Genomic DNA, 24,426 nt, shown 5'->3' on the forward strand with positions numbered 1-24,426 from the left:
ATCATGTAAGCAGTTATTAGACTTCATGTAGAATTAGGCCTGCCTGTCATTGACTCCCTGCTACCTACCTTCAAATGCATTGTGAAATTTAACAAGTTGTTTATGAAACTTACTGTGAACTATTTCAGACATATAAAAATTATAAAGCATTATACAGTATAGCATTAAAAAGAACAGTCATATACCCAGTACAGCTTAATAAAACATCACCAATGTAGTTGAAGTCCTCTTCCCAGCTGTGTTCCCATATGGCCCCCCTAGCTCATCCTGAACGTCATGTACTAGTTATACTCATGCATGAGTTTTTATACCCTTCATACATATGGATGTGGTTTTCATGTTCTTGGTACATAAATATGTAGTATTGTTTAAGTCCTATTAAAATTTTTATTGATCAGAAACAGAAACATCAGTGTTATTGACTGCCTCCTGCACCCCCCCTACTGGGGAATCGAACTGTGACATCCTGGTTCATAGGTTGATGCTCAACCACTGAGCCCACCAGCTGGGGTGTTGGTGGTAACTTTTAAACATGCCTCATGCTTTTTGCTTACCATTGGGATTATGCATGTTGATACATGCAATACATTTTAATGTTATTTAGGATTTCACTGTATGATTTTATTACAATTTATATTTGTTGGACAATAAATGTTTACGAGTATTTTGCTCATTATAACCAAGCCTCTTGCTGGTTTAGCATAGTCAAGTTTTACTTGTTTCCTGCTTTACTTCATGGTTAGAACTAGCAGAACAGTGCTAATGGTGATAACTGGCAACCTATGCTTCCAGTGTGATGTTGGCTCTTGGTCTGAGTTTACCTTATCAAGGTAGTGTCTTTACCTTTAAGTTACTAGGAATAGTTATTGAGTGTTAGCAAGAGTCTTGTATCTTTTTGATAGGATTTTTCTCATTTCACATTGAGGGGATTATTACACCATACACACATCCCAAAGGCAAATCATACTTGGTCATCAGGTTTTTGTAGTGTGCCATTGAGTTAACTTTTATTTCCTTCAGGGTTATTTCACCTGTATGCCCAGCTTCTACACCCAACTCCCAACCCTTGCACCCTTTTCAAATTTAAATGTGAGAGCTTTATTCTACTTTGATTTTCCAAAGAACCAGTTCTTAAGTTGATGGATCAATTCTACTGTATTTCTGCTTATTTAAAGCCCTGCTGGACTCTCAGCTTCATGTCAGGGCACCACCTTTTGCTTAAGCCCATCCGATAACTGGACTCCTGCTATCTTGATTTAGATTACTGTCCCCTCCTGAATCTTCATTTCCCCACAGCTTTACCATTCAGCCCAAGTGCCACTGACAATGGAGTCTTCACTGATCTTCCAGTCTAGATCAGGTACTTCTGCTCTGGGAACCAAGGACCCCCTTCCTACATCAGTCATGGAACTGACTAGTCTCTTCCCCTTGAAAGCTCAGTAGCAGGGACAGGGCTGAGTCATCTATCTTCTCAGTCATCAGCAGGGCCAGACAGACAAGTTTGAAGTTTGAAAAAAGGGAGAGAATGTTCAGTAGCCATTTGCATTGGGACCAAAGGTATAGGTTAAGAACACACAACTGCTTTCCTAGATCCACACTTTGGGACATGGTCAAGGGGAAAACCTTTATGCAGAGCCTCAGAGAATGAGAAAAACCACACAAAGCAAGCACCACTTTGGGTTATTTTTCTAACTAAACTTTTATTATTTTTTCTTTGGAGGCTGGAACCAAAGTCCTTAGATTGGCTTTAAGGGTTGGATGGAGTAAAAACCACAAGAGATTATTGGGTGATCTGTGAACAGACTGGCAGACAGACAGGCAGACAACAAAACCAAAACAAAAGGATGGTAAGACTGTTTTCCTAGAGAGCTTGTCAACTACTTGAAATTTGTTAAAAATAAACTAAAATATTAACAGATGAAATAAAAATCCTAAATTGAGCCCAACTTAAGATTGTTGTAAAGGCTCACCAAAGAAGATGGTGAGTTCTACTGGTTTGTTCCTCTCGAGCAAGATGCTTTGTCCTTGGCTGCAACACCATCACAACTCCCAAGTGCAGGTCCCATTCTTAAAAAAACAGACTCCCCCAGTTCCCGGTGGCTGCGTCTCTCTCCTGACTACAGGAAAACCAACTTTGAAGGAGGAGGATGCGCTGTGGTGACGACAGAGATGGTTTTCTGGAGCGTCCATTTGGATCTTTTCTCCAGATGTCTAGCACGTGCTCGAGGGTTGTTTTTTTTTCTTTTAAGTTTGAAAAAAACTCCATTGTGAAAAGTGAGTTATGAAGAGTGCTCTTTATTTGAAACCTCCACAACACAGACGCCAATCTTGTCTCGCATTGAATCATTAGCTGTGCACATCAACACATTCCAAGCACAAATTAAGAAATGCAAACAGAACAAAAAAATATATATATATATAATTTTTCCCCTATCCAAAGGTTTCAAGTCTCAATGCAGCAAATCCTTCTGAACACAGACTCTGAGGAGCACACTGTTCAAACAGTTGGGACAAATAGGTCCCTGCAAAGGCTACTGCCTTTAAACACATGGGCCGGGGATCATGGACGGCATGGAATGGGGAGAGGAGGTGAGAAAAAGGGCGAGGGAAGAAAGAATGAGCAGGAGAAAGGGAACAGGTATGCACTGGAAAAGGTTGGGGCAGCTGGGACACACACATGGTGAGTTGGTAGATTTCATTTATTGGTATCAACATTTCCTTTCTGGTTCATTTTGTTTTCATCCCCCCCCTTCCCAGGTCCAACAATGGTAGAAAAACCCCACAGTTGTGGGGGCTAACTAGGCCAGCCCAAAGCCTTCAGAGCACTCCTGGATGGCCAATAGTAGCATGTGGCGGAGCTTCTCAAAGCTCTCATAGGCAGGCAGGTCCAGCTGATTAAAACTAGGGAAAAAAGAAAGATTAGTTCCTAATGAAAGATGACAACCAAATCCCTGTGTTCCCATGAGGCCAATTGCCCTCTCCCTGAGGGAACCTATTCCTCACCTCTTGTGGACTCCCAATTTTGTCCTAGCCTGGTCTGCCCTCCTCTAACTTGGCCCCATTACTGGCCATCAGGCACCTAAAACGTAAACCTGACCCTGTCGCTTAAACACCATGGTCTCGTCTATGGGCTAATGTGCAAGCTCCAAGGAGGCATTCAGGGTCACTGGTGATCTGACCCCTGCTGAGTTCTTTAGCTTTGTGGTCCCTGCAACTCGAAATCCGTGCTCCAGCCACACTGAGCCCTGGAATACACTGTGGTCTCATGTGGTGTTTTTTTTTAAATATATTTTATTGATTTTTTACAGAGAGGAAGGGAGAGAGACAGAGAGCTAGAAACGTCGATGAGAGAGAAACATCGATCAGCTGCCTCCTGCACATCTCCCACTGGGGATGTGCCCGCAACCCAGGTACATGCCCTTGACCGGAATCGAACCTGGGACCCTTCAGTCCTCAGGCCGATGCTCTATCCACTGAGCCAAACCGGTTTTGGCACATGTGGTGGTTTTTATCTGCACTGTCTCCTCAGCCCCACTGTGAGTCTGGGCCAACTTTTGATCTCAGACATCAGCCTCTCCAAAAACCCACCAAATGGGAGCTGCTCCCTGGGGCAGGGTAGCCAGAGGCAGACCAGAGTTCCTGACCTTGGGTAAGGGCCTAAAGTTGGCATATATGCAAGCTTCATCTAAATCAGGGGTCCTCAAACTACGGCCCGCGGGCCACATGCAAATACAAATATTGTATTTGTTCCCGTTTTGTTTTTTTACTTCAAAATAAGGTATGTGCAGTGTGCATAGGAATTTGTTCATAGTTTTTTTTTAAACTATAGTCCGGCCCTCCAACGGTCTGAGGGACAGTAAACTGGCCCCCCTGTTTAAAAAGTTTGAGGACCCCTCATCTAAATGCTGAAAAGAAGAACAAACTCTTTTGCTTACCATGTGTGAGCTGAAGGCAGGCGATCTGTGGACCTGTCATCTCGATGAATCTGAAACTTCTGAATTCCATTCATGCCTTCAAGGGCAGCAAAGCCTTGCAGGGGTACCTTGGAAGTACCCGTGACAAACTGGAGGAACTTGGCACGGTCAGCTTGGTCAAAAGAACGCAATGCTCTCCAGAACCACTGAATCTGCAGGAAGGGACACAAGAAGCCAGCGTTAGACAGAGAGCTCCTAGAAAAAAGGGGGGATGGGACTTGGAATCTAGGCAAGTCTCTTCTGTAAGATGGGTTTCAGTTCATTCACAGGATGAGCAAGAACATCACCTAAAAATGCGATCCAGAGAATGAAGAGTTACACATAGGTAAGTGGTCATCCATAGCGCCCTTCCCTTAAAAGCACTGCTTTATCTGGTGTCAAACTAGCACTGCTTAGGGGTGAAGGGGCAGGGAATGCCTGCAACAGCTCACCTGAATAGAGTTGGATTGGTATTTGTGGTATTCAGTGTTGGATTTCAAATCATCAATGTCGATTGTAGGCAGTCCTGATATGAGCAGCTCTAACTCCTGCTCAGTGAAGATGGAAATGAGGCGCTTTGGAATGATCTCATAGAAGCCTTCTAAGAAAGCCGCCAGCTGTTTGCGGATGGCTCCTGGAGAGAGAACCAACAAGCCACATGGAATCTGAACCCACACAAGTGTTAGAGGTCAGAAATCCCCCCAATCTAGCCCATGCTGCTACTAGGATGCTGATTGGACTGCCTGCCTTGCCTGCCACTGTATTTCTGGGCCCCTATGAGGGTAGAGGAAAGGAAATATTTTTGGTTAAGTTTTGGATTCCTTTTGTGCAAGGTACTTTTGGCTGCCATAGGGGAAAAGAGGAAATGATGTGTATAAAATGAAGTGAGACCTGACCAATTCCCATATTGAGCAACAATAGGCCTAAGGGACATTTCCCCTACCTGTCATTCTCATCTGGCACACCAGGTGTACATACTCCTTCTTATTCTCCTCTGTTACCAAGATGTTGGCCCCATTGGGTTTGAGGTCACGAACTTCACAGACTCCAAACTCTTGGACCTAGAACACCCAAAACATCAATCATATATATCAAGCTTGGTCTAGGATGGGGTTTATATAGATACCTGGGAACATACCCTAAATTCTTTGTTATGTCCTGGGCAGAGAGACAAAGTAAGGTCACGAAAAAAGTGATTTTTCTCATGAGGTCATAATTTCCTAACAGGAAAAGGCCAAGGTAAAAGGGGAAAGAGGGTATGGCTAATACATGTAACATAACATAACACAATCTTTACAGAAAACAATTTGGTGGAAGAGTAACCTTAAAAATTTGTTTTCATTTGTATAATTTTTCTACAATGAACTACTTTGGGAATGGAGAGTAACACTCTGGAGTAACATGTTGTTTTCTATAAGGGGGAAACCAGAAAACAGTCTGGATTGTTTTACAAATTTTGGTTTTTCTGTTTGTGATGTCTCATACAAATACCCATTGCTTTCTACCAGATGGGAAATGGGGCACGGGATTTTAAGAAGTCAAGATACTTCCTTAAAACCATGAAGTTATCCAATGCCAAGTCAAGGGCGATCCAAAATGGGTTTCCTAGACGAGCTGGGATGTGCTGCAGTCAGGATTTCCTGACCTACCTCAGTGCTGAAGGTAAGGTCATAGCCTAGAGTGGAGACATCATTTTCCAGCAGATAGACCAGGCCTTGGTAGAAGTGGTAATCTTCGCTTTCCATATCCGTATACCTAGAAAAACACAATTAGACAGGGTCATGGGTTGAGGTGGAGAGGCAGCATAGGGGCAGGACACAAATAAAGGACCTGATTCCCAGGACTGTGCCACATCCTCACCTGACAGACTTGCCCAAGATGTGTTTGTAGAAGGAGCGAGTGAAGTAGCACTCCAGGAGGCGGTTGTCATATACAGCTTTGGCCACAATGCGTCCAACAAACTTAAAGTAGCTGAGGTGGTTGGGGTTGCAGTGGGAAGATGGATTGATGGTGTAGGTGACCCGGTCTCCAGGTGAGGTACGGAACAAGGCATACATAGGGTTAAACATCTCCCGAGAGATGATCATATACCACTCTCGCAGGAGCCCTCCAGCATCCTGCCCTTCTTCTCCTTCAAACACTATATACCTGCGTTAAGAGAGGAGAAAAAGATGTGCAGAAAGCCCAGGACAGAGCCACTCACTTATACAGCATGACCCAAGTGAACGAGTGACTGGAGCAGTGGCCGGGGAGTGTAAGGTCACAGGACAGGGTGCCAGGAGAGCCCAGAGGAGGGCACTGGGACAAAAAGGGCATCATTGATAGATGTCCTGAAGTGCCAGTAAAGGCTGACCGATATTCCAGAAAATACCAATGGGAATGGTAGAGAGGCCTAAATGAGACCTCACTTAGGGGAAGTAGGGAGTGGTTAGGCGGTGTCAGAGAAGAGAGTGCTGCACCAAGTCCAATGTCAATAAGGAGTTGGTAGTGGAAGAGTAGGGCCCAGTCTGTCTTAGAAGCCTCTCTGACTTCCTGTGTGATGACAGGGATAGCAAGCCCATGCCACAAGGGAGAGGAGGCATCCAGTTCCTCAGTTTAGGAGCATCTGAACTGCTCCAATAAGTCTGTCCTCATATTGCTCCTGTGACATCTGGCATTACAAACTGCCAATCTCCTCTCGGTGGCTTCAGAATCACCAGTGAGCAGTATTTCCCCCAGCCCAAGGTACCATTTGCTCAGTAGGTGTCCTGTTCCTAGTAACAATGGGAAACTCTCTCTGCAAAGCCATCAGGTCTATCTTTATAAATGCCAAAGACTCTTCTGGCTGGGAATTGTTGGGCAGCTCAGCCCAAGGGACAGTAGAAGATCAGTCTTCTGAGACCAGGCCAAGAAGATGGGGGAGGCAACTCACTGTGCTGATATCAGCTGGATTCCAAATGGAAATTCCTAGTGTGTGTGTGTGTGTGTGTGTGTGTGTGTGTGTGTGTGTCGGGAGCAGCACCTCCCTATATTCCTCTGCACATCTGAGGCCTAAGTAAGCCTTCACTATGGCGGAGGAATGGCCCCCACCCTCCCATCTTGTCTGTTCTGTGCTCTGAGCTCTTACAATCGATTCTTCATTTCTTCAGGGGATTTCCGATGCAGCTCACGATAAGAGTCTTCAAAGACATGGTCACGGCGGACATGCACAGCCATGTCCTCTTTCCGGAGCCCTTCGTCCAAACGCTCCAGCTCTTGGCGGAAATATCTGGGGAGGTAGAAAAAGAAGGAAAACAGGATTAGGGTGGCAGAGCAAACTTCTGTTTGCCTCATTAGAATGAAGACTCACAATGACACTTTCCCTATCCTCCAATTACTCTGATTCCTGCTCCCCACCTGTTCCCCTGGGGAAATGCCCAGTAGTTGGGAGAGACAGGTCATTTACTACCAACTCTCATTTCTCCCATCTCTACCAAATAAGGGCCCACAGAAACTGTAGCAAGTAAGCATGTGTAGTGCACAGGAAGGAAAAGCAGGGGAGACAGGAGTGTTCAGGAGGCCTCCTGCGCCCCCTGTGCACTATGGCTACCTGCACCTCCTATATTACCTCGATGAATGGAATGGGACTTTAGGAAAACTGCTTTCTCAGGAAACAATGCCCCAGGAGGAACTCTGGCTCCTTTCTGGGAGGGGAGAAACTACTTGGAGAGTTCCCACCCCCACCAACATCCAGGGCACATACTTGCGCTTGACATCGAAGTCGAGGACACGAATGTAGTCTACCAGGACAGCAAAGGGCCCGTCAGCGAGGTGGGTAGTGGACTGCCGTAGGATCTGGTTTAACACAGTGCGGTGAGTCTCTGAGGGGAGAAAGGACAGCAAGAATCAGCATATCATGGGTCCCAGAAGACTGGATGACAGCCATCCAGCCAGTAGGTCTTTCTTTCTTGTTTCAGGGAAAAAAGGTAGTGTGACACGCAAGTGCTACCAGACAGGCCCTCCCTCACTAGCCTCACTTTCCAACCAACACACACATACACACAGCTAAGGATAAAATATACAGCAGAGCCCTCTACATTTGGGGGCCTAAGAGTTCCCTGTACCTGCAAAGCGAAGGAACTTCTGCGTGTCGGGGGGCAGGCTTGAGGAGATGTGCATAGATGAGGGCTCCCGGGAGAAGAACGGGTCAAGGGAGGAAGGAGTGGCTGGGGTCAAGGGGGCCGGGGAGAGGGGAGGAGGCTCATCCTTGATGTGCGCCAGCTGGCTCTCGCGGGTGTCTCGAACAGGAGGCTTGCTCTCCCGCTCTGTGGCATGGACCAGAAAGAAGGCCTCCACGGCAGGCTGTAGCACTAAGGGTAGCAATGACAGGGAGGTGACATTTTTACAAACTTCAACATACAAACCTCTTCTTTTATATTATATATAATCTAGTTACAAAAGTACAATATAGAATAATTGAAACTTGCAGGAGAAATATAATGGTAGAATAAAAAAGTGAAGCCAAAGAGCACATCAGAGCTTCCTTGAGGCCAAAGAAAAATGGCCAACCAGTTGTACAGAGTCCCCTGGTCCAAAAAGTAAAATATACCAGCCATAGAAAGAGAAGAAAAACATTTTTTTTTCTGACACTTAAGTCAGAGAAAAAAAACTCCTTTCCTTCGAATCCTCATTACAGAGACACTGAGAAAGAGGGGTGACCTGGAAGAAAAGTAAGCAGGCTAAAGGGGTCGCAGAGCAGGTTAGTGTGCCCTCAGGCCACCACTCACCTAGCACCGCATGCTGGTCATGAGATTCCTCCAGTTCCTTTAGACACTCGCCCAGCATGTCCCAGAGCTCATCCAAGCTCAGCTGCTCACTGAGCAGGGGTAAGTCAGGTGGCCTCTCCTCCTTCTCCCCCTGGGAGTTTCCGTCCGAGCCTACAAGGCACACACAGGAGAGTCAGAAGGGCTTTGAGGTTGTCCCTTCATTTCGATTTTCCCAGACCAAACATGCAGATCAAGTAGAGTGGCCCACTGGCCATAGAGTAATAGGGAGCAACATCTGGAAGCAAGCTCTAGTCCTACACTGAATGACATCTGAATTTAAATTAAGTAAGATTAACACAATAAAAAAATGGTTCCTCAGTTGCACTAGCCAAATGCAGGCTACTGAAATAGTAGCCACTGCAGAAAGTTCTACCAGATAATGCTGGTCTACTTACTGCCTAATTAATTCTCAGAGTATCTGTGGATTATTAAATTATCTAATATAGTTAAAAAAATGGATGTCCCTATAACACTATCCCAAAGGAATGTGTTAAAAAGGTTCCAAAAAGTATTCATGTGCAATTAGTCTGCAGAAATGCTGTTAATAACAGCATCCACTGTGTGCCAGGTCTGCTCTAACACTATATACACATATTAGCTCATTTAATCCTAACTATGAACATCCCTATTTTAAAGAATAAAATGGAAACAAAGAGAAGTTTGCCTCAGGTCCCAGAGCTAGTAAATAGGGGGGCAAGATTCAAATACATGCTATCTCCATGCATATCATACCATAGTTTCTTTTAAAAAAATATTTTTATTGATTTCAGAGAGGAAGGGTGAGGGAGAGATAGAAACATCAATGATGAGAGAATCATTGATTGGCTGCCTCCTGCACGCTCCCTACTGGGGATTGAGCCCGAAATCCGGGCATATGCCCTGACTGGGAATCGGATCATGACCTCCTGGTTTATGGATCGACACTCAACCACTGAGCCACATCAGCTGGGCTATCATAGTTTCTTTACTACAGGAATTGCAACATGTATTGTGAATCTGAGACGAGAGTGAGGTGATTACGGTTAGTGATCCTGGTTGGTAATTGCCTATTAACATGTACAGAAAACAGTGTTTGCTTGAACGAATTGGAAACACTGAGCGTATATTTTCTCAAGAGCAGGAACTCCAGCAGACATTCCACGAAGACTGACTTCTTTTTCCTGGGCTGGAAACGAGAAGCAGTACTGACCAGTGGACTGAGTATCCTGGGTACTGGGAGACGGCTGGTCCACATCCATGGGTGATTCCTCCCTCCGGACAGAACCTTCTGACTGGCTTGACTCCGACTGGATAAAAGGGAGACAAAGTCACTTAAAGGGCGCAACTCTGCATTCTTCAGGGACAGGCTAGGGCTGGTCCTACCACTTCTCATATATCATAGGCTTAGAAAGAAGCTTCCTATATCTGGTCAGGAAACTCTACCTCTCTAGGATAAAATAATGGCCTTCCCACCTCCTTTGCTGTCCTCCACCCTGAGCTAGCAAGCTCCCTCCCTGGATGCCTGCCTGCGTTGCCTCAATTCCATTCTGGACCTATGTCTAGTCATACACTAGCCTCTTGGACACAGACTTTTAAGAGTTCTTCTTGGGACAGTTTACATGTGTACATAAATATGAAACTTGGATGGGCAGAAGGGAGGTTTGTTCTTTATTCACAAAAGGTAAAATAAGCTCGGCCAGCGTGGCTCAGTGGTTGAGCATTGACCTATGAAACAGGAGGTCACGGTTCGATTCCCAGTCAGGGCACATGCCTGGGTTGTGGACTCAATCCCCATTGTGGGGTGTGCAGGAGGCAGCCAATCAATGATTCTCTCTCATCATGGATGTTTCTCTCTCCCGCTCCCTTCCTCTCTGAAATCAATTAAAACAATATTTTTAAAAAAGGTAAAATATTAGGGGAATTAGTGCAACCTTTGATGGGTGGGATTATTTAAAAAGATAACGTCGGTGGTATCATGTGTGGGAAAAGGACTGGGCAGAAAAAAATACTCCAGAATAGCAGCTCTTTATTATTTTCCTGCTTGAGTCAAGGCCTTCAAGTTCTAGGCTGTTCCCAGCATGTTCAATGAACTCATACTGTATAATAGTATTTATAGAAAGGAAAACCAGGCCCCAGGATACCTTTTATCCTGCATCTTGGGAAGGTGACTTGCATGTTGCAAGGACAGGAAAACAATGAGTCCCACAACATACATACACGATGCCAGGCCTTTCCTGTAGCCACTCTGTGCTGGGATCCCAACAATGAGCTGGCTACCTAGGAACCTGAAGGTTTCCTCCTAAAAGGGCCTGAGTGCCTAAGTGCCAGTGGAATATGGAGAGCAGAGGCAGAGGTCAGGGTGGAGGGAACAGCTGTAGCCAGAAGAGGCTACATAGGATGTGTACCAAGCTTGGGGGACTTCCAGGGGCAGGATTCCTGAGATGTCTCTGATGTACCTGAGTTGTTCCATGAGACTGAAAAATCTTCATCCCACATCCCCTCAGAACCCAGACATTTAGCATTATGCAGTTTGCAAAAGCGCCACTGTTGACGGGATAGCTGGGAGTGGGGTATGATGGCCAAGCTTTAAAATTAAATCAAACCAAACCAAACCAAACCAAACCAAACCAATGAACAAACAGTAAAGAAAACAACAAAAAAGTAACTCTGTTATCCAGAGCATTTATATAGCAAACTTAATGCAAAAGCATACAAGGTAAGGGCAGTGAAACCCCACTGATGATGGGGGAGAGACAAATGAATGAGGGGCCACAGGCATCATGCTAACCGTTGCTGCTTGTTGCTGTCTCCGCGCCCTCTGACCCTCACGTACCATTTGTATAATGGCATCAGCCTCAGCCTCCAGCTGCCGAACAGCTGCCTGGATGCTGCTAGCTGAGCCTAACCCGGAGGAACCTGGGAGAAAGAAAGAAGGCAAGCTATAAAATGTAAAAAAAGGGAATGCCCAAAACTCTCCCATCTCCTGGGCTGCCACAGGGCATCTTGCTGAGGTCTGAGCTATAGCTCAGGCAGCTTCAGAGTGCTCATCATTAGGCACTAAGGGCTACTGTTACAGACAAGGGCAGTGTACACGGTGCTAGGCAGATGGATGGTAGCAGGTGAGAGGGTTCTGTGGGACAGGAGGAAAGAGAGGATTTGGCAAGCCATGGCTGAGGCAACATGGCTGCAATGTATTAGTTAGGAGTGATCAAGGAAACAGAAAGGAGGCACACTCAGTGAGTTAAATTTTGTTCGGCAAAAGATCCACCCTCAATTTCTTTGCCAGATTTCCACTCCCCCTTAATTCCTACTTGCACTAATGCATTTCCTATGCAGGCAGCTTGAGGGAGATACAGAATGCAGCCATCAACATGTTAAGAAAGAATCATCACTTCCCTTTGGAAAGGTGAAACAGGAAGGAGACATGACATTAAGTCCTGCCCTCCAGGGACTCTGGGTTCTCCACCACCAACCCTGCCCCTCAACTGGACACTCCAATTCCATACCTAGCCTGCCTGTCTGCTTGGCTTTCTTGTTAGCTCGGCGCGTGTCGTCCCGCAGCTGGATGATGACCTGCAGTACTCTCAAGAAGAACTTCTGGGTAGATGTCTTGGATGTCAACATGGACATAGAAGGCAGCTGGAGCTCCCGGCCACCCAGAGGTCGCTTCTGAGATGCCACAATTACCACATTCTCAGCCATGTCAAACCTGGATAGTGTAGAGGTGGCTTGCGTATACCGACAGCACCAAAGCATAAACACTCAGAGCAAGCAGGGCTTTCTGGCGTCAACCAGAGGAGTAAGAAATCTCATGAGGACGAAAAAATAGGGCCAAATGTGTATAGGACAGATAAGGAAATCTGCCCCAGGGGGCGGGGGGGGGGGCGGGAACGACCATCAGGAAACCAGCAAGAGCCACCTTTCAGCATGTCCCAGATTCCAGTCCCACAGCCGAATGGGCAGCTAGCACCCACCTGCTCTGCATTTTGCCTTTAAGCTTTGTGGTCTGTGGCTGCTCCTCAGGAAGGCCATCAGGGGAGAGGGTCTCACATTGGGCTCGCCGTTGCTGTTCTAGGTTGTATTCCCGGAGCTCAGCCAGAAGGGTACCTGGGTAGGTGGGAGGAGCCAGCAAGTGTTCAGAGACTTTCCCAGTGAAGCAGCTGAAAGCCAAACTTTTCTAAGAAACCTGTCCAGGGCATTCTTTTTGCTCAGTTACAGAGAACCTGAGGTGAGCAGGAATTTTGCTTTATGCATCTGTTATGCAAGCTCTGGATCAATCACCCACCCAGGGACCACCAATTTACCTGGTCTCAAGAATCTGCTGAATCTGCACGAAGCACAGCTCAGTGCAAAGAGGAAAATTATCTGTTTTGCGGCCTGTATACCTCTTGAATGTCTGAGGTTTTTGTGGTGACCTCAGGCAAGTTACCCATCTTAATACAACTAATACTGCCTAACCTCACAAGGCTGCTTTGAGAATTAGGGGTAATTGTGTAGTAGAGGGCCTAGGACAGGGATGGCAAACCTTTTGAGCTTGGCCTGTCAGCGTTTTGAAAAACCCTAACTTAACTCTGGTGCCGTGTCACATCTAGAAATTTTTTGATATTTTGCAACCATAGTAAAACAAAGACTTATATTTCTGATATTTATTTTATACATTTAAATGCCATTTAACAAAGAAAAATCAACCAAAAAAATGAGTTCGTGTGTCACCTCTTACACGCGTGTCATAGGTTCGCCATCGCTGGCCTAGGACATTGCCTGGGCCATGGGTGTTGAATAAATGGTAGCAGTTAAGACAGGTCAGAGGCCTCTTTCAGATGAACCTTACAATTCTTAGTCCAATCAATTCTCTTATCACCTTATTTCCAGGGACATTTATGAAAAGGAAGTAACTAAGCAGGCAGCTGTTATCTAGGGAGGGCCATGATTGGCATGGAGGTGGGAGAGAGCAAAGAGACTCTATTCTGCAAGAAAAACATGGCTTGACTCTTTGATTCAAGCTCTTCACCATCCTGGATTTTAGTTTCTTTCCTGGCAAAACTCAAAGGAAAACTAAAACTAGGTAATGTACAAGTGGTCTTAGAATTAGTGTACCTTCAAAACTGCACAAAGGCAGAGGGTATTTATTTTGACTCTTGATACCTGAGCCTGATCACAGTGCAGGCACATCTCTGAGCTGACAAAGCGGCCTCAGCAGGCTCGCCAGAGCACTCTTAATGGAGAAATAAAAGGGCACTGCCAGTCCTACACATGCTCATTTGCCTTAAGCATGGATTACCTACCATGTGCCAGGCACTGGGGATGTAGAGAGAAGCCCAGCCTGGCTCTTTTAGAACTGAGCAGAAGAAAGTAGACAACAGCCCAGTACTATCAGAGATGTGACAGAAGAGATCATGGGGGCTGTGCTATAGAAGCATAGGACTTTGATTTAGCTTAGAGATTTAGGGAAGGCTTTACTGCCATTATTACCTATCTGTTTACAAAGGGTATAACCCAGGTGGCGGGCTCCATTCAGTAGCAGCTTGAGAACAGTGTCCCGAGTCCCAGGGTCCCCTCGAGAGAGCTGCAGTAACACATTAGCTGCATCCTCTAGGCCTTCTTCAGAACATGAGTGGGATGTTAACACCTGGGAAAAAGAAAGGAGAAAGAGTGAGCCCCAATTTGAGAACTAAAACCTTATCCACCCCTATCTACCCTTTCTCCCCAAACCACGGGAGACAGGAAGAGTTTGTACTCACCTCCACAGAGAGCTGTAGTTGGTTTTCAGTGAGGCCCGAAGATACCATCTTAAAGTCTGCAGTGCCCATATCACCCCCCTTTGCTGGAGATTTGCTGGACTTAGTAGCAGCTTTGAGGAAATAGACGGACACTGTTGTAAGCCTCTGAGACTCACATGCCAAAGACTTAAAAGCGGCAGAAACAAGGAATCACACTGAACTGTCCAGGACTTCAAAATGGAAACGTAGTGAAAATGAAGATCCGCCCACCAAAGCCAAATGATTTGAGATGCCAAGTACTCTTATGACTGTACCTTTTAAAGTGACAAAGAATCCCAGATGTTTCTCTCAACTGTTGCCCTACTAGCAAAATCCCCTCTTCAAAACCTACTTCTTCACATCATGCTTACTAGTCTACTGTAGTGTTCACTCCCTTCACTTCCTGGACCAGCCTGGCTATTCTATTCTACTCTGGTTCACATTGTATTCTGCCTGTTCTTCAACTCTTTCCTCTAAGAACTAATACCCTCAACCATGCTGGAAAGGCTGGGAGTTCTTTGAAGATAGGATCCTTCTCTTTCTTCCTTTTGTTGCTTACCTAGGAGAAGCCACATTCAGTGAATGCCTGCTGGTCCTCACAGGAGAGTGTGTGTGTGTATATTTGTGTGTGTGAGAGTGGGGGATGCGGAGAAGAGGAGGGGAGGAGCAGAGAGAGAACTGGGACTAATGAAGGTGAGATTGAACACATTTGGGTCTCACAAACACAAACCAAGCCGATCACTCTCACTTAGGGAGGAATAACTGGATGGGAAGTGGGGGGTGAGGTGGTATACACACCCCATTCCCAGCCTACATCCACACTCACCTGAAACAGTAGTGGTAGCAGTCGTGGGGGTAGTCACTGTGGTTGAAGGAGCTATGGTAATGGTAGAAATAGCCGTGGCAGTAACCAGGGCTGGAGCAGAAGTGACAGGGGTAGTTGCAGCAGGGGTAGTGGGCATGTTGGAGGCGACAGTGGTAGTGGTAGTAGACGTGGTTGAGGTGGCTGCAATGGTGGAGGAAGCACCGTTGCCAGAATTAGCCTGTGTTTCCGACACTTTGTTTTCTGGGAGAGCAATTGAGATGAGAGAAAGGAGTCTGAGGAGTTTCTCTGTTAAGAGAGAGCTTCGGCGGATGACTGGGTGTGACAACATGTTCATGAGCTGCCCTAGTGGAGAGGCCTCCAGGCTGTATGGGGAGGTTTCCCCCTCATTCCCAGTGCTCACTGGCACTGACTTCACGGAGTTCTTGCCTTTCCGGCTGACATTCATGTTGTCCAGTTTCACCAGTAAGTCCCAGAAGTCTGTGCAAATGCCACTGCTGGAGGACTGTGAAGAGCATGGGCTGCAGGCCTGCTTACCGCTCCTTTCCCGATCGTTCTCACAGTTTGTTTCTTTGGTCCGCTGCTGTGTGAAGTGGCTGGGAAACACCTGCAGGGAATAGAAAAACAAGCTTGGTCCAGGGGTCTACATAGGAAACATGTCTTCCTGACAAGGAATGACACCTGGTTTTTAGGCTTGCCACTCCTTTGGACAGCTTTGGTAACACAGGAGAGATGTCATACAGTTTTATCCAACTGATGGCAAAGCAGCCTAGAAAGAAACAAGGGCTTTGTAGGGAGAGAGGATTAGTAAACTTTTGGAGCATCAATCTCTATACTTATAAAATGGGAGGACACTTACACTGCCTTGTGAAATTAAGATATCATATAGTTTGCATAGTTCTTGGTGTAAGATGGGCCCTTAACAAATGACAGCAATGCTTATTAAAAAGAGGACTATACTAAGTAAGTTCTAGGTCCAGTCAGCTCCATCACTTACTAGCACCCAACAGAGCCACCACTAAAAATGTCTGTAAAATGGAAATAATACAGTCCGCTGAAGGTTGTTTTGACGATTGAATGGGATAATGCATAAAAATTGCAGAGTGGAAAAAAAACCCTCCCACAAAGTTATTTACTGGACAATTGTCCAGAAACAATACAGACTTCAGCAGTATTTCACCTAGGCTGTGGCTACCATCCCTCTTCCAACCCCAGGAGTAGGGTTCCTTCAAGCTCCTCACCTTGGCCAATTGAATGAGTGTGTCCAGAACATGTCTGCAGACAACAGGAGCAGCCTGGGGGTGGATGTGGACAGTAGAGCCACTGCTTGCGTGCTTCTCAGTATGTTTGCGCCCACCTGAACGCTGGATCTGGAATATGTTAGTCCTGCAGCCTAGGGCTGCATCCATGGATACTGAGAGCCAGGAAAGCTGGTTGGAGCTTTTAGACTCCATCTTGTGCAGCAGGTCCAGGGGTCGGTTTTCATGGCTGCCAGACCCACAGCTCTTGCTTGACTTTTTGCCCTTTTCCTCACTTGAGAGCTTGGGTGTTTCAATGCATAGCTCACTCTCACTGCTGCGCTGCAAGATGGACAGCAGGCTGCGTATGACCCAGTGACGGGTCTGGGCATGGTAGCAGAGATTTCTCAGTACTCGGTGTAGACGGCTAGTATTTAGCTTTGGTTCATCCACAAAGAGTAGGACCAGGAGACAAGACAGAGCTTCGTGGTCCAGAAGGAGCCGTCCTCTGAGGCGGAGCAGAGTGTCCACATTACTGCCAGAAGGCCTGGAACAGAGCAAGGTTTCTGGGTTAACACTTCAACAATTTCCTCAAGGGGCTGCCTGCAAAGACTAGAGAATCACCCATTTTTGAGATAACAAGAGGCTCAAACAGGCTTGTGATTTGTCCTACATCCCACAATGACTGAGAAGAGAACAGAGATTCTGTATTATCAATTGGTAAAATCAGACTGCACCTAAAGTCTTAGGAGACGATGCTTATTTCCACCTTCTTTAGACTACCAGAGGGTTATCTGCTATGTAGGTGGGAACTGATCACTCCCTTCCCATTGGACTCCACTCTACTTCAGCCTGGTTAATAACAAACTCCTACTCCCACAGCCTAGACACTAAAATTTCAAAGGCAAGTGGCTCATCGTTTTACTATCTGCATGGGAGGCAAGTGACTTTTCCTTGTTACCATCACAGCTAGTGCTAGCCAACCTTACTGTGTGATTATGGTCTATACTACTAGCTACACTCAACTAAAAGTGTGGCTTTACGAAGGGGGAGTCCAAAGCTCTGGCTCCCTCACTCATTTAAGGAAATACCCTAGGGAGATCTTCCAGCCTCTCTACTTACATATTAAGGGAGTTGGACTAGTTGTAGATGTGAGAGGTGGTACAGCAAGGTGAAAAGAGACAAAAGTACCTGTTATGGCTGCTGCTACCCCCCATCTGGAAGGTACCACCTCTCTGCACTGCCAGGCGAGTGTACTGGACCCCACGGTTGCCACTCAGGCGACTGGTGAAAGCTGACAGGAAAGAAAAGGAAATTGAAATTGGGAAGAGGGGTGGTGAGCTAGGTCCAGGTAACGCAAAGGCAAACAACAGATCCTTATGCGGCCAAAGTTTGACATTCCAGAGCCCTCCCACTGCCTACTCTCCATACCCGGGCTTCGGAGAATAGCAGAGAGAGCAGAGGTGCTGCTGTGACCAAAGAGCCGCTCGTGCATGAGCTGCCGCTGTCGGGCTTCCTGCTCTCGCCTCAGAGCTTGAGCCTCAGCTGCAATGTCCGGTGGCATCACAGCCAATACGCTGTCCTCCATGTCCTCCAAGACACTACGGCGCAGGTCTGAGGGCAAAGTCTGGATGAAGGTCACAGGGTCCATGGGGGTGTCTGAGCTGGCATTCTGTGCTAGTTCCCGTCGCTGTTGCTCAGCCCTCTGCTGTGCCAGCACCTATTTGAGTAGAAATAGTCAATGGAGGTGGGGGTGGGGATAGCCATGGCCAGGCAGCCTGGCTTCACCAGCTTCCCGCTCACATACTTCCTCCTGGATGGCTGGAGGTAGGGCGGCCAGGAACTCAGGGCTCACTTCGGTCACGCCAGGATTTGCAACCACTGCAGGAGTTGAGCTATTTGTGGAGGGGGCAGGCCGGGTGGGTGGACGGATGCCAAGCTGGTTTTGTAGCACTTCCCGGCGGATGTCATCGGGCAGAGCAGCCAGAAAAGAGGGGTCCACACCTTCGGGAAGACTGATGCCTGAAGGGAGATGCAAGATGTAAAGGAACTCACAGCACCTCTACTGATGCCTAAGATGTAGCTGAAGGAAAGAAACCTATGGCCTTGTTTGAAGAAACCAGCCTTTTGTCCTCACTGCATGCAAAGGCCCACCCACCTTCCTCAGGCTCAGAATAGCTCTTGTTCTGTGCCAGGTTGTGTGTGCAAATTGTCACTTAAGCTTCATCAAGAACCTATCATGTAGTTATTATCAATCCCTCAGTATCAAGAAGATCAGAGAAGTTATGTAATGGCCCAGGTCCTAAAGGCAGGAGGTGGCAGAGGGGGATTTGAGCAAAGATCAGTTTGACTCTAAAGCCTGGGCTCAATCCATTACGCAGTTTCAGCAGACCCTTACTGCTGGTTCTCCTCCAATACATACGCCTGCCAACCATCTGAATAGAACCATTTGGTTGGTGGGCATTTCCATGCCAATGGCTACAAGAAGCTGAAACAAGCCCAGGATAGCCTGAGCTCACATGTGGCTCACCTGCAAGGGGATCTTCCTCTTCACTGCTTGTTGAAGGCAGTGGCTCTTCTAAGATTCCCTGGGAATCTCCTCCAGAAATGCCCACAGCAGACTCTCTGGTGGAAGAACTCTCAGAGGATGCAGGGGTAGAGCTAAAGGAAATCATTTTCATGTTGTTCTCTGTATCATGTTTTCTATTTATAAAATATGCCTACAATACCCCTTTCTCAGCATATGCATTAGTTTTAGTTAACAAGTAGGAATGTGGCTTGAAATACCCACCAACACATCCTGCCCTCCTCTTGCTCACATAATGCTTACCTGTTCTCACCGGACTGGGCAGGTTCCCCTGACCTATCACCCCTGCCTTGCACTTCTGCCACAACTGGTGGGGCATCCCCAGAAGTAGAGCTGCCTGCTGTGGGCTGCTCAGAACTGCCAGCTGCTGAGGTGTCACCCACAGCCTCCTCTAGGGTACAGGAAGCCAGGCTGCTGGTGTCCATGGGAGAGCCTTCCAGTTGACTGCTGACAGCTGTCAGTGCATCAGAATCTTCAGCTCTCTCTGGGGAAAGAGAGGCTAGGAGGAAGTCACATGGAGAGGTTAGATCTCTGCCTGGAATTAAGAAGCAGCCAGATCAGACCTCTCACTTCTTTACCTTCATGCCACGATAGTCTGTGTTCCCCCTCAATTTCTGTGTTCCCCCTCAATTTCATCTACTTTAATAGGCTCAGCTCTAGTCCCTTCTATCACCCGTTGAACATTTATGGGGTTCCAGGCATGCCTGTGAAACATCTTTCCTAGGCACCCCAGGTCAGGGATCCTGTCACTTGCAGATTTTCCCACAGGCACTATATGTACATGCATATTGGTTCTATTTATCTCAACAAACAAGGTTTTTTGAAGGAAAAAAACCCCTATATCTTAAGGCTTTTCCAGAGCACATCACAGACAGCATAGTACAGAGCAGCGATGGCAAACAGGTTTCAATTTATCCTGTTGGAACACTGCTGAGAATTTTCAGGCCCCATTTCACACCAATAGGAAACAGTGCCATGAGATAAATTATATCTGCCAGGATGGGAGAGCTATACGTGTGGGGTTATGTGCTTGCCATCCCTAGAACTATGGAATGAGAGCAAGCTTTAGTCACACAGATCTGAGTTTTAATCTCACCTCAACTACGTACTGACCTTGGGCTAATTATTTCACTTCTAAGTTTCAGTTTATTCACGGAGATAACACCATCTACTTTGGAGGGTTATTTTAAAAGAAGTAAATAATAAGCCCAGCATGATAGCCTAGGAACAGAGTGATCACTTGATGACACAGACAAGAAATCTTAACTTGAGCTAAGAAAGCTAATGTGCAAGCTAAGATTATACTACTTGGGGACTTGAGTTTTTACTATTTCTCTAAAGTGAGAGAGGAAAGAGAAACTACAAAGATATCTATTTTCTCCTCTTGAACTACCCCCCCTCAAAACCTTGAAACTGTACTCACTTATAGTGGGAGCTGGAGATAACTCCATCTGAGTCGTTTCTCCTTCTCCACTTGGCCTTGTGGTCACCAACTCCCCTGGCTCTATAGGCATCAATAGCTGTGCAGAGTTTCCACCTTCTCCAGTTGGGGATTGCAGCTCTTGAGCAATCTCTCCCAAAGCTGGTGGAGCTGGGAGTGTTGGTTGCTGTTGTGAAGGCTGTAAAGTGACACTGGCCTCCTTGGACTCAGATGTAGCTGCATCAGTTGAAGATGGGGTTGTTGGGTAGCTGTCAGGCATAGGAGTCCCATCTTTCTCGGAAAGAATGACAATAGGTGTGTTAAAAGGCAATCAGACAAGAACCTGGGGAGCCACTCAATCAGCACATGTGGCTTGACAAGTATCCCACCCAGCCAGTGATGCAGAATTCCCCCCAACCACCAAGTACTTCTAGGAATAGCCTGTGGCTGAACTGGTATACCCAGGATAAGGGCTAAGGCACAGCGCTATCTTAGTCCCAAGAATTGGAGATCCCTTTGTAGAACCTAAAAATTAAATACTTTCTGTGCCCCAGAAGGGGGAAAAATTCAAGTCACTTTATATTTGCTCCACTCTAAATATCACCTGCCCCCTTCGACCACTCCTTTCTTCGAGTCCCGATTATCCAAGGAACATCTGTAATTCTGTCTGATGGAAGCAACTGTGCCAAGACTAAGTGTGAATATGCCACACACCAGGGAAAGTAGTAAGTTGTATAGTTATCTTCTATTGGGGCCTTAAATCCCTACCCCACACAACAATACAACTTACTACCTCACCCCGGCATGAGCAGAATCCTCTAGCAAGGGTAGTAGGCAAGAGGTTATATTACTGGATGACAGACCCTTTCAAAGATCACTTGCTAAATTAAGGGCACCAGGACACCTACCCTCTTTCACTGCTTTTAAAAAGACTGTGTAGACTTTGGTACAATCATTTCCCAACTCAAGTGCCAAAGGAGATAGAAGGTATAGGGAAGCAGTTCTGAGGAAATAGGGGTGGGGAGACATATAATACCACATGGACCTATCAGACTCACAAAATAGCTACTGACATTAAGATTAGGAGGAACAGAAAGCATATAATAGTAATACCATTTAGCCCACAAAGCTACTTTCCCCAATGGCAGGTTACTCAAGATAATGTTCCTAGACTTTTAGACTCCACAGATGGATAAAATTTACGTAGAAAGCAAAAAGTAAAAAGAGACTAACATAGGGTTACTGACTTTTAGTTGAGCTAAGAAAAAAAATCCCATAATATCATTTCATAAAAGTATTTCAATACCAAAGAACTAAGGACATAATATCTATTAAAAATATATTCATTTAAAAGTTGGATGAATTCAGCTTCCTGAAAAACTCATTCAACCTCCCTTATTTTTTCATTTCCACTGAAGACTGGCATTTGGGAGCCATGGAGGTCACCAAAGGGGACAGGACACATGGCCTCACTACACATACCAGAAGGCTACACAATATAATCAAAACGAGAAGCTGAACAGAGCACGTCGAAGGGGAAGCGTACCACCGTGGGAAAGACAGTAGACTGTATAGTTATCTCCAAGATGGGGTATGACCCTAAAACTATACAATCTACTACCTCATCCCACAGAGCACCAGAGTTCATCTTCAGTCCTCTTGGGCCAGCTACTTGGAAGGGTCAGGAGAAAGAATCAACCAATTAGAAAGAAGAGGAAGAGGAAGGGAGAGTTACCTGAGAGGTTCTGTTCAGTGGAGTCATTTGTCTTAGATGCAGCACACTGTAAAGAGAAGGGACAGACCAATGTGGGACTCTGCAAACACATTAGAGCTCAACTGTAATAGCCACCCATCCCCCTCCCCACACACATATGCCATCTATGAGTTCAATGGCCTGAATGGAAGATGAGTACTTAAGTGTGCAAATATATCTCCAATTTCTCTAATACATACTCATGTTCAAGGATGGTTTGGGAATAAGTGGGAAACTGCCAGGTGGCTGACTAAAGAATGAGAAGGATAATAAAAACCATTTTAGAGCTGGGCTGGATGTAGGACATGACCTGAACACAATCATGAAACCAGCAAGAATTTCTCAAAGTTTTATCTATATGTATTTTCCTTCCCTGGGCTCATTTTGTCCACTTCAGCTTTTTCCATTACATGCCCGGCTTGTTCATTTTCTATCCCTTTTTATGTGTTTAAAACAATATTACTGTTTACTAGAGGCCTGGTGCACAAAAATTTGTGCACTCGTTGGGGGGGGGTGTCCCCCTCAGCCCAGCCTGTGCCCTCTCGCAGTCTGGGACCCCTCGGGGGATGTCCACCTGCTGGCTTAGGCCCACTCCCAGGGGGAATGGGCCTAAGATTGCAGTCAGACATCCCTCTGGCAGCCTGGGTGCCCTCGGGGGATGTCCACTTGCCAGCAGGGAGCAGGCCTAAGCTGCAGTCGGACATCCTTAGCACTCTTGATGAGGTGGGAGAGGCTCTGCCACCACCGCTGTACTGTCAGCCTGGCTTGTGGCTGAGCAGGGCTCCCCCTGTGGGAGCGCACTGACCACCAGGGGGCAGCTCCTGCATTGAGCGTCTGCTCCCTGGTGGTCAGTGTGTGTCATAGTGACCAGTCGTTCCCAGTCGTTCTGCTATTAGGGTCCATATGCATATTACCCTTTTATTATATAGGAAGGAGGATAGAGGCCTGGTGCACGGGTGGGGGCCAGCTGGTTTGCCCTGAAGGGTATCCTGGATCACGGTGGGGGGTCCCGCTGGGGTGCTTGGCCAGCCTGGGTGAGGGGCTGAGGACCGTTTTCAGGCTGGTCACGCCCACGGGCTGGAAGCAGGTACCTGGGATTTATTTAACTTCTATAATTGAAACTTTGTAGCCTTAAGTGAAGCCCAGGTCGGGTTGCCCCTGGCAACCGAGGCCCTCAGCCCCTCTTTGAGTGGAGGCCACGCTGGCGGGAAGCAGGTATCTGGGATTTATTTATCTTCTATAATTGAAACTTTGTAGCCTTGAGTGGAGCTCAGGGCTGGCCAGGGCAGGCGGGAAGCTTGGCTTCCTCCATCGCCTCGGGCAACGCAAGCCTCCTGCTCGCACCAGGTCCGTGGCCGCAGCCATCTTTGTGACGGACTGACGGAGTGAGGAGTGATGGTTAATGTGCATATTACTCTTTTATTAGATAGGATTAGGTAAAAGTCCTATATAAATGTATTTCTTAGTAAAAGCTCATCAAAACTGAACATTACAATATCCTTTTTAATCCATCAGATACCTTAACTGCTGAGTAGGGTATAATAAAGTGTTTCACTGAAGTCTTTTAATTTCTACTAGAGGCCCAACGCATGAAATTTGTGCGGGGGGGAGGCCCTCAGCCTGGCCTGCGCCCTCTTGCAATCTGGGACCCCTTGGGGGATGTCCAACTGCCAGTTTAGGCCTGATCCTAACCACCTGCCTGCTTGGTCCTGACTGCTTGGCTCCCACCACCACCACTGTGCTTGCCAGCCGTGGGAGCGCACTGACCACCAGGGGGCAGCTACTGCATTAAGCATCTGACCCCTGGTGGTAAATGCATGTCATAGTGACCAGTCGTTCTGGTCATTCCACTGTAATATTCACTGGGCTTTTATTATACAGATTAGCTTATAATTCATGTATTTTAAAGCTACACTGTTGGAGGTTCCAGAAATTTCAGAAAAAGGTAGGGTAGCTAGCTTCTTTCTAAACCAAAATCATGGTAGAGATTTTAAGCCCTAGAAAATGACATGTGATGATGGGGTTCAGGGTAAAAACATTTTCTCTGCTCTGAAGCCTAAGACGATGAAAGAATGGGGTTATCTGGTAAGCCACCCCCCTGCCCTGACACTTTGTAAGGCTATCTACTGA

The 24,426-nt window shown here is 46.6% G+C and overlaps 1 protein-coding gene across 18 annotated transcripts in view; it reads right to left on the reverse strand.

Annotated features, from left to right (window-relative positions):
* Positions 1–2,275: 2,275 nt before the first annotated feature.
* Positions 2,276–24,426, reverse strand: part of HUWE1 (HECT, UBA and WWE domain containing E3 ubiquitin protein ligase 1) — a 149,094-nt gene continuing 126,943 nt past the window's right edge. For 14 of the 18 annotated variants that reach the window (XM_036304909.1, XM_036304917.1, XM_036304911.1 and 11 more), the window contains 25 exons: positions 22,279–22,324; positions 20,547–20,834; positions 19,367–19,658; positions 19,067–19,197; positions 18,344–18,558; positions 17,968–18,256; positions 17,728–17,830; positions 16,540–17,083; positions 15,302–15,905; positions 14,458–14,567; positions 14,189–14,345; positions 12,691–12,823; positions 12,223–12,425; positions 11,505–11,632; positions 9,927–10,023; positions 8,699–8,848; positions 8,036–8,281; positions 7,675–7,792; positions 7,060–7,200; positions 5,814–6,101; positions 5,603–5,708; positions 4,897–5,014; positions 4,406–4,587; positions 3,936–4,126; positions 2,276–2,901 (listed from right to left, as the gene is read on the reverse strand). In XM_036304909.1, coding sequence (XP_036160802.1) covers positions 2,799–2,901; positions 3,936–4,126; positions 4,406–4,587; positions 4,897–5,014; positions 5,603–5,708; positions 5,814–6,101; positions 7,060–7,200; positions 7,675–7,792; positions 8,036–8,281; positions 8,699–8,848; positions 9,927–10,023; positions 11,505–11,632; positions 12,223–12,425; positions 12,691–12,823; positions 14,189–14,345; positions 14,458–14,567; positions 15,302–15,905; positions 16,540–17,083; positions 17,728–17,830; positions 17,968–18,256; positions 18,344–18,558; positions 19,067–19,197; positions 19,367–19,658; positions 20,547–20,834; positions 22,279–22,324 — 4,983 coding nt within the window. In that variant the 3' untranslated portion in view covers positions 2,276–2,798. The remainder of the gene's footprint in view (positions 2,902–3,935; positions 4,127–4,405; positions 4,588–4,896; positions 5,015–5,602; positions 5,709–5,813; positions 6,102–7,059; positions 7,201–7,674; positions 7,793–8,035; positions 8,282–8,698; positions 8,849–9,926; positions 10,024–11,504; positions 11,633–12,222; positions 12,426–12,690; positions 12,824–14,188; positions 14,346–14,457; positions 14,568–15,301; positions 15,906–16,539; positions 17,084–17,727; positions 17,831–17,967; positions 18,257–18,343; positions 18,559–19,066; positions 19,198–19,366; positions 19,659–20,546; positions 20,835–22,278; positions 22,325–24,426) is intronic. The other 4 variants (XM_036304914.1, XM_036304921.1, XM_036304916.1 and 1 more) reach the window with 3 other exon arrangements.

This window comes from Myotis myotis, unplaced genomic scaffold, assembly GCF_014108235.1.
Source record: "Myotis myotis isolate mMyoMyo1 unplaced genomic scaffold, mMyoMyo1.p scaffold_m19_p_4, whole genome shotgun sequence".
Classification (NCBI taxonomy): domain Eukaryota; kingdom Metazoa; phylum Chordata; class Mammalia; order Chiroptera; family Vespertilionidae; genus Myotis; species Myotis myotis.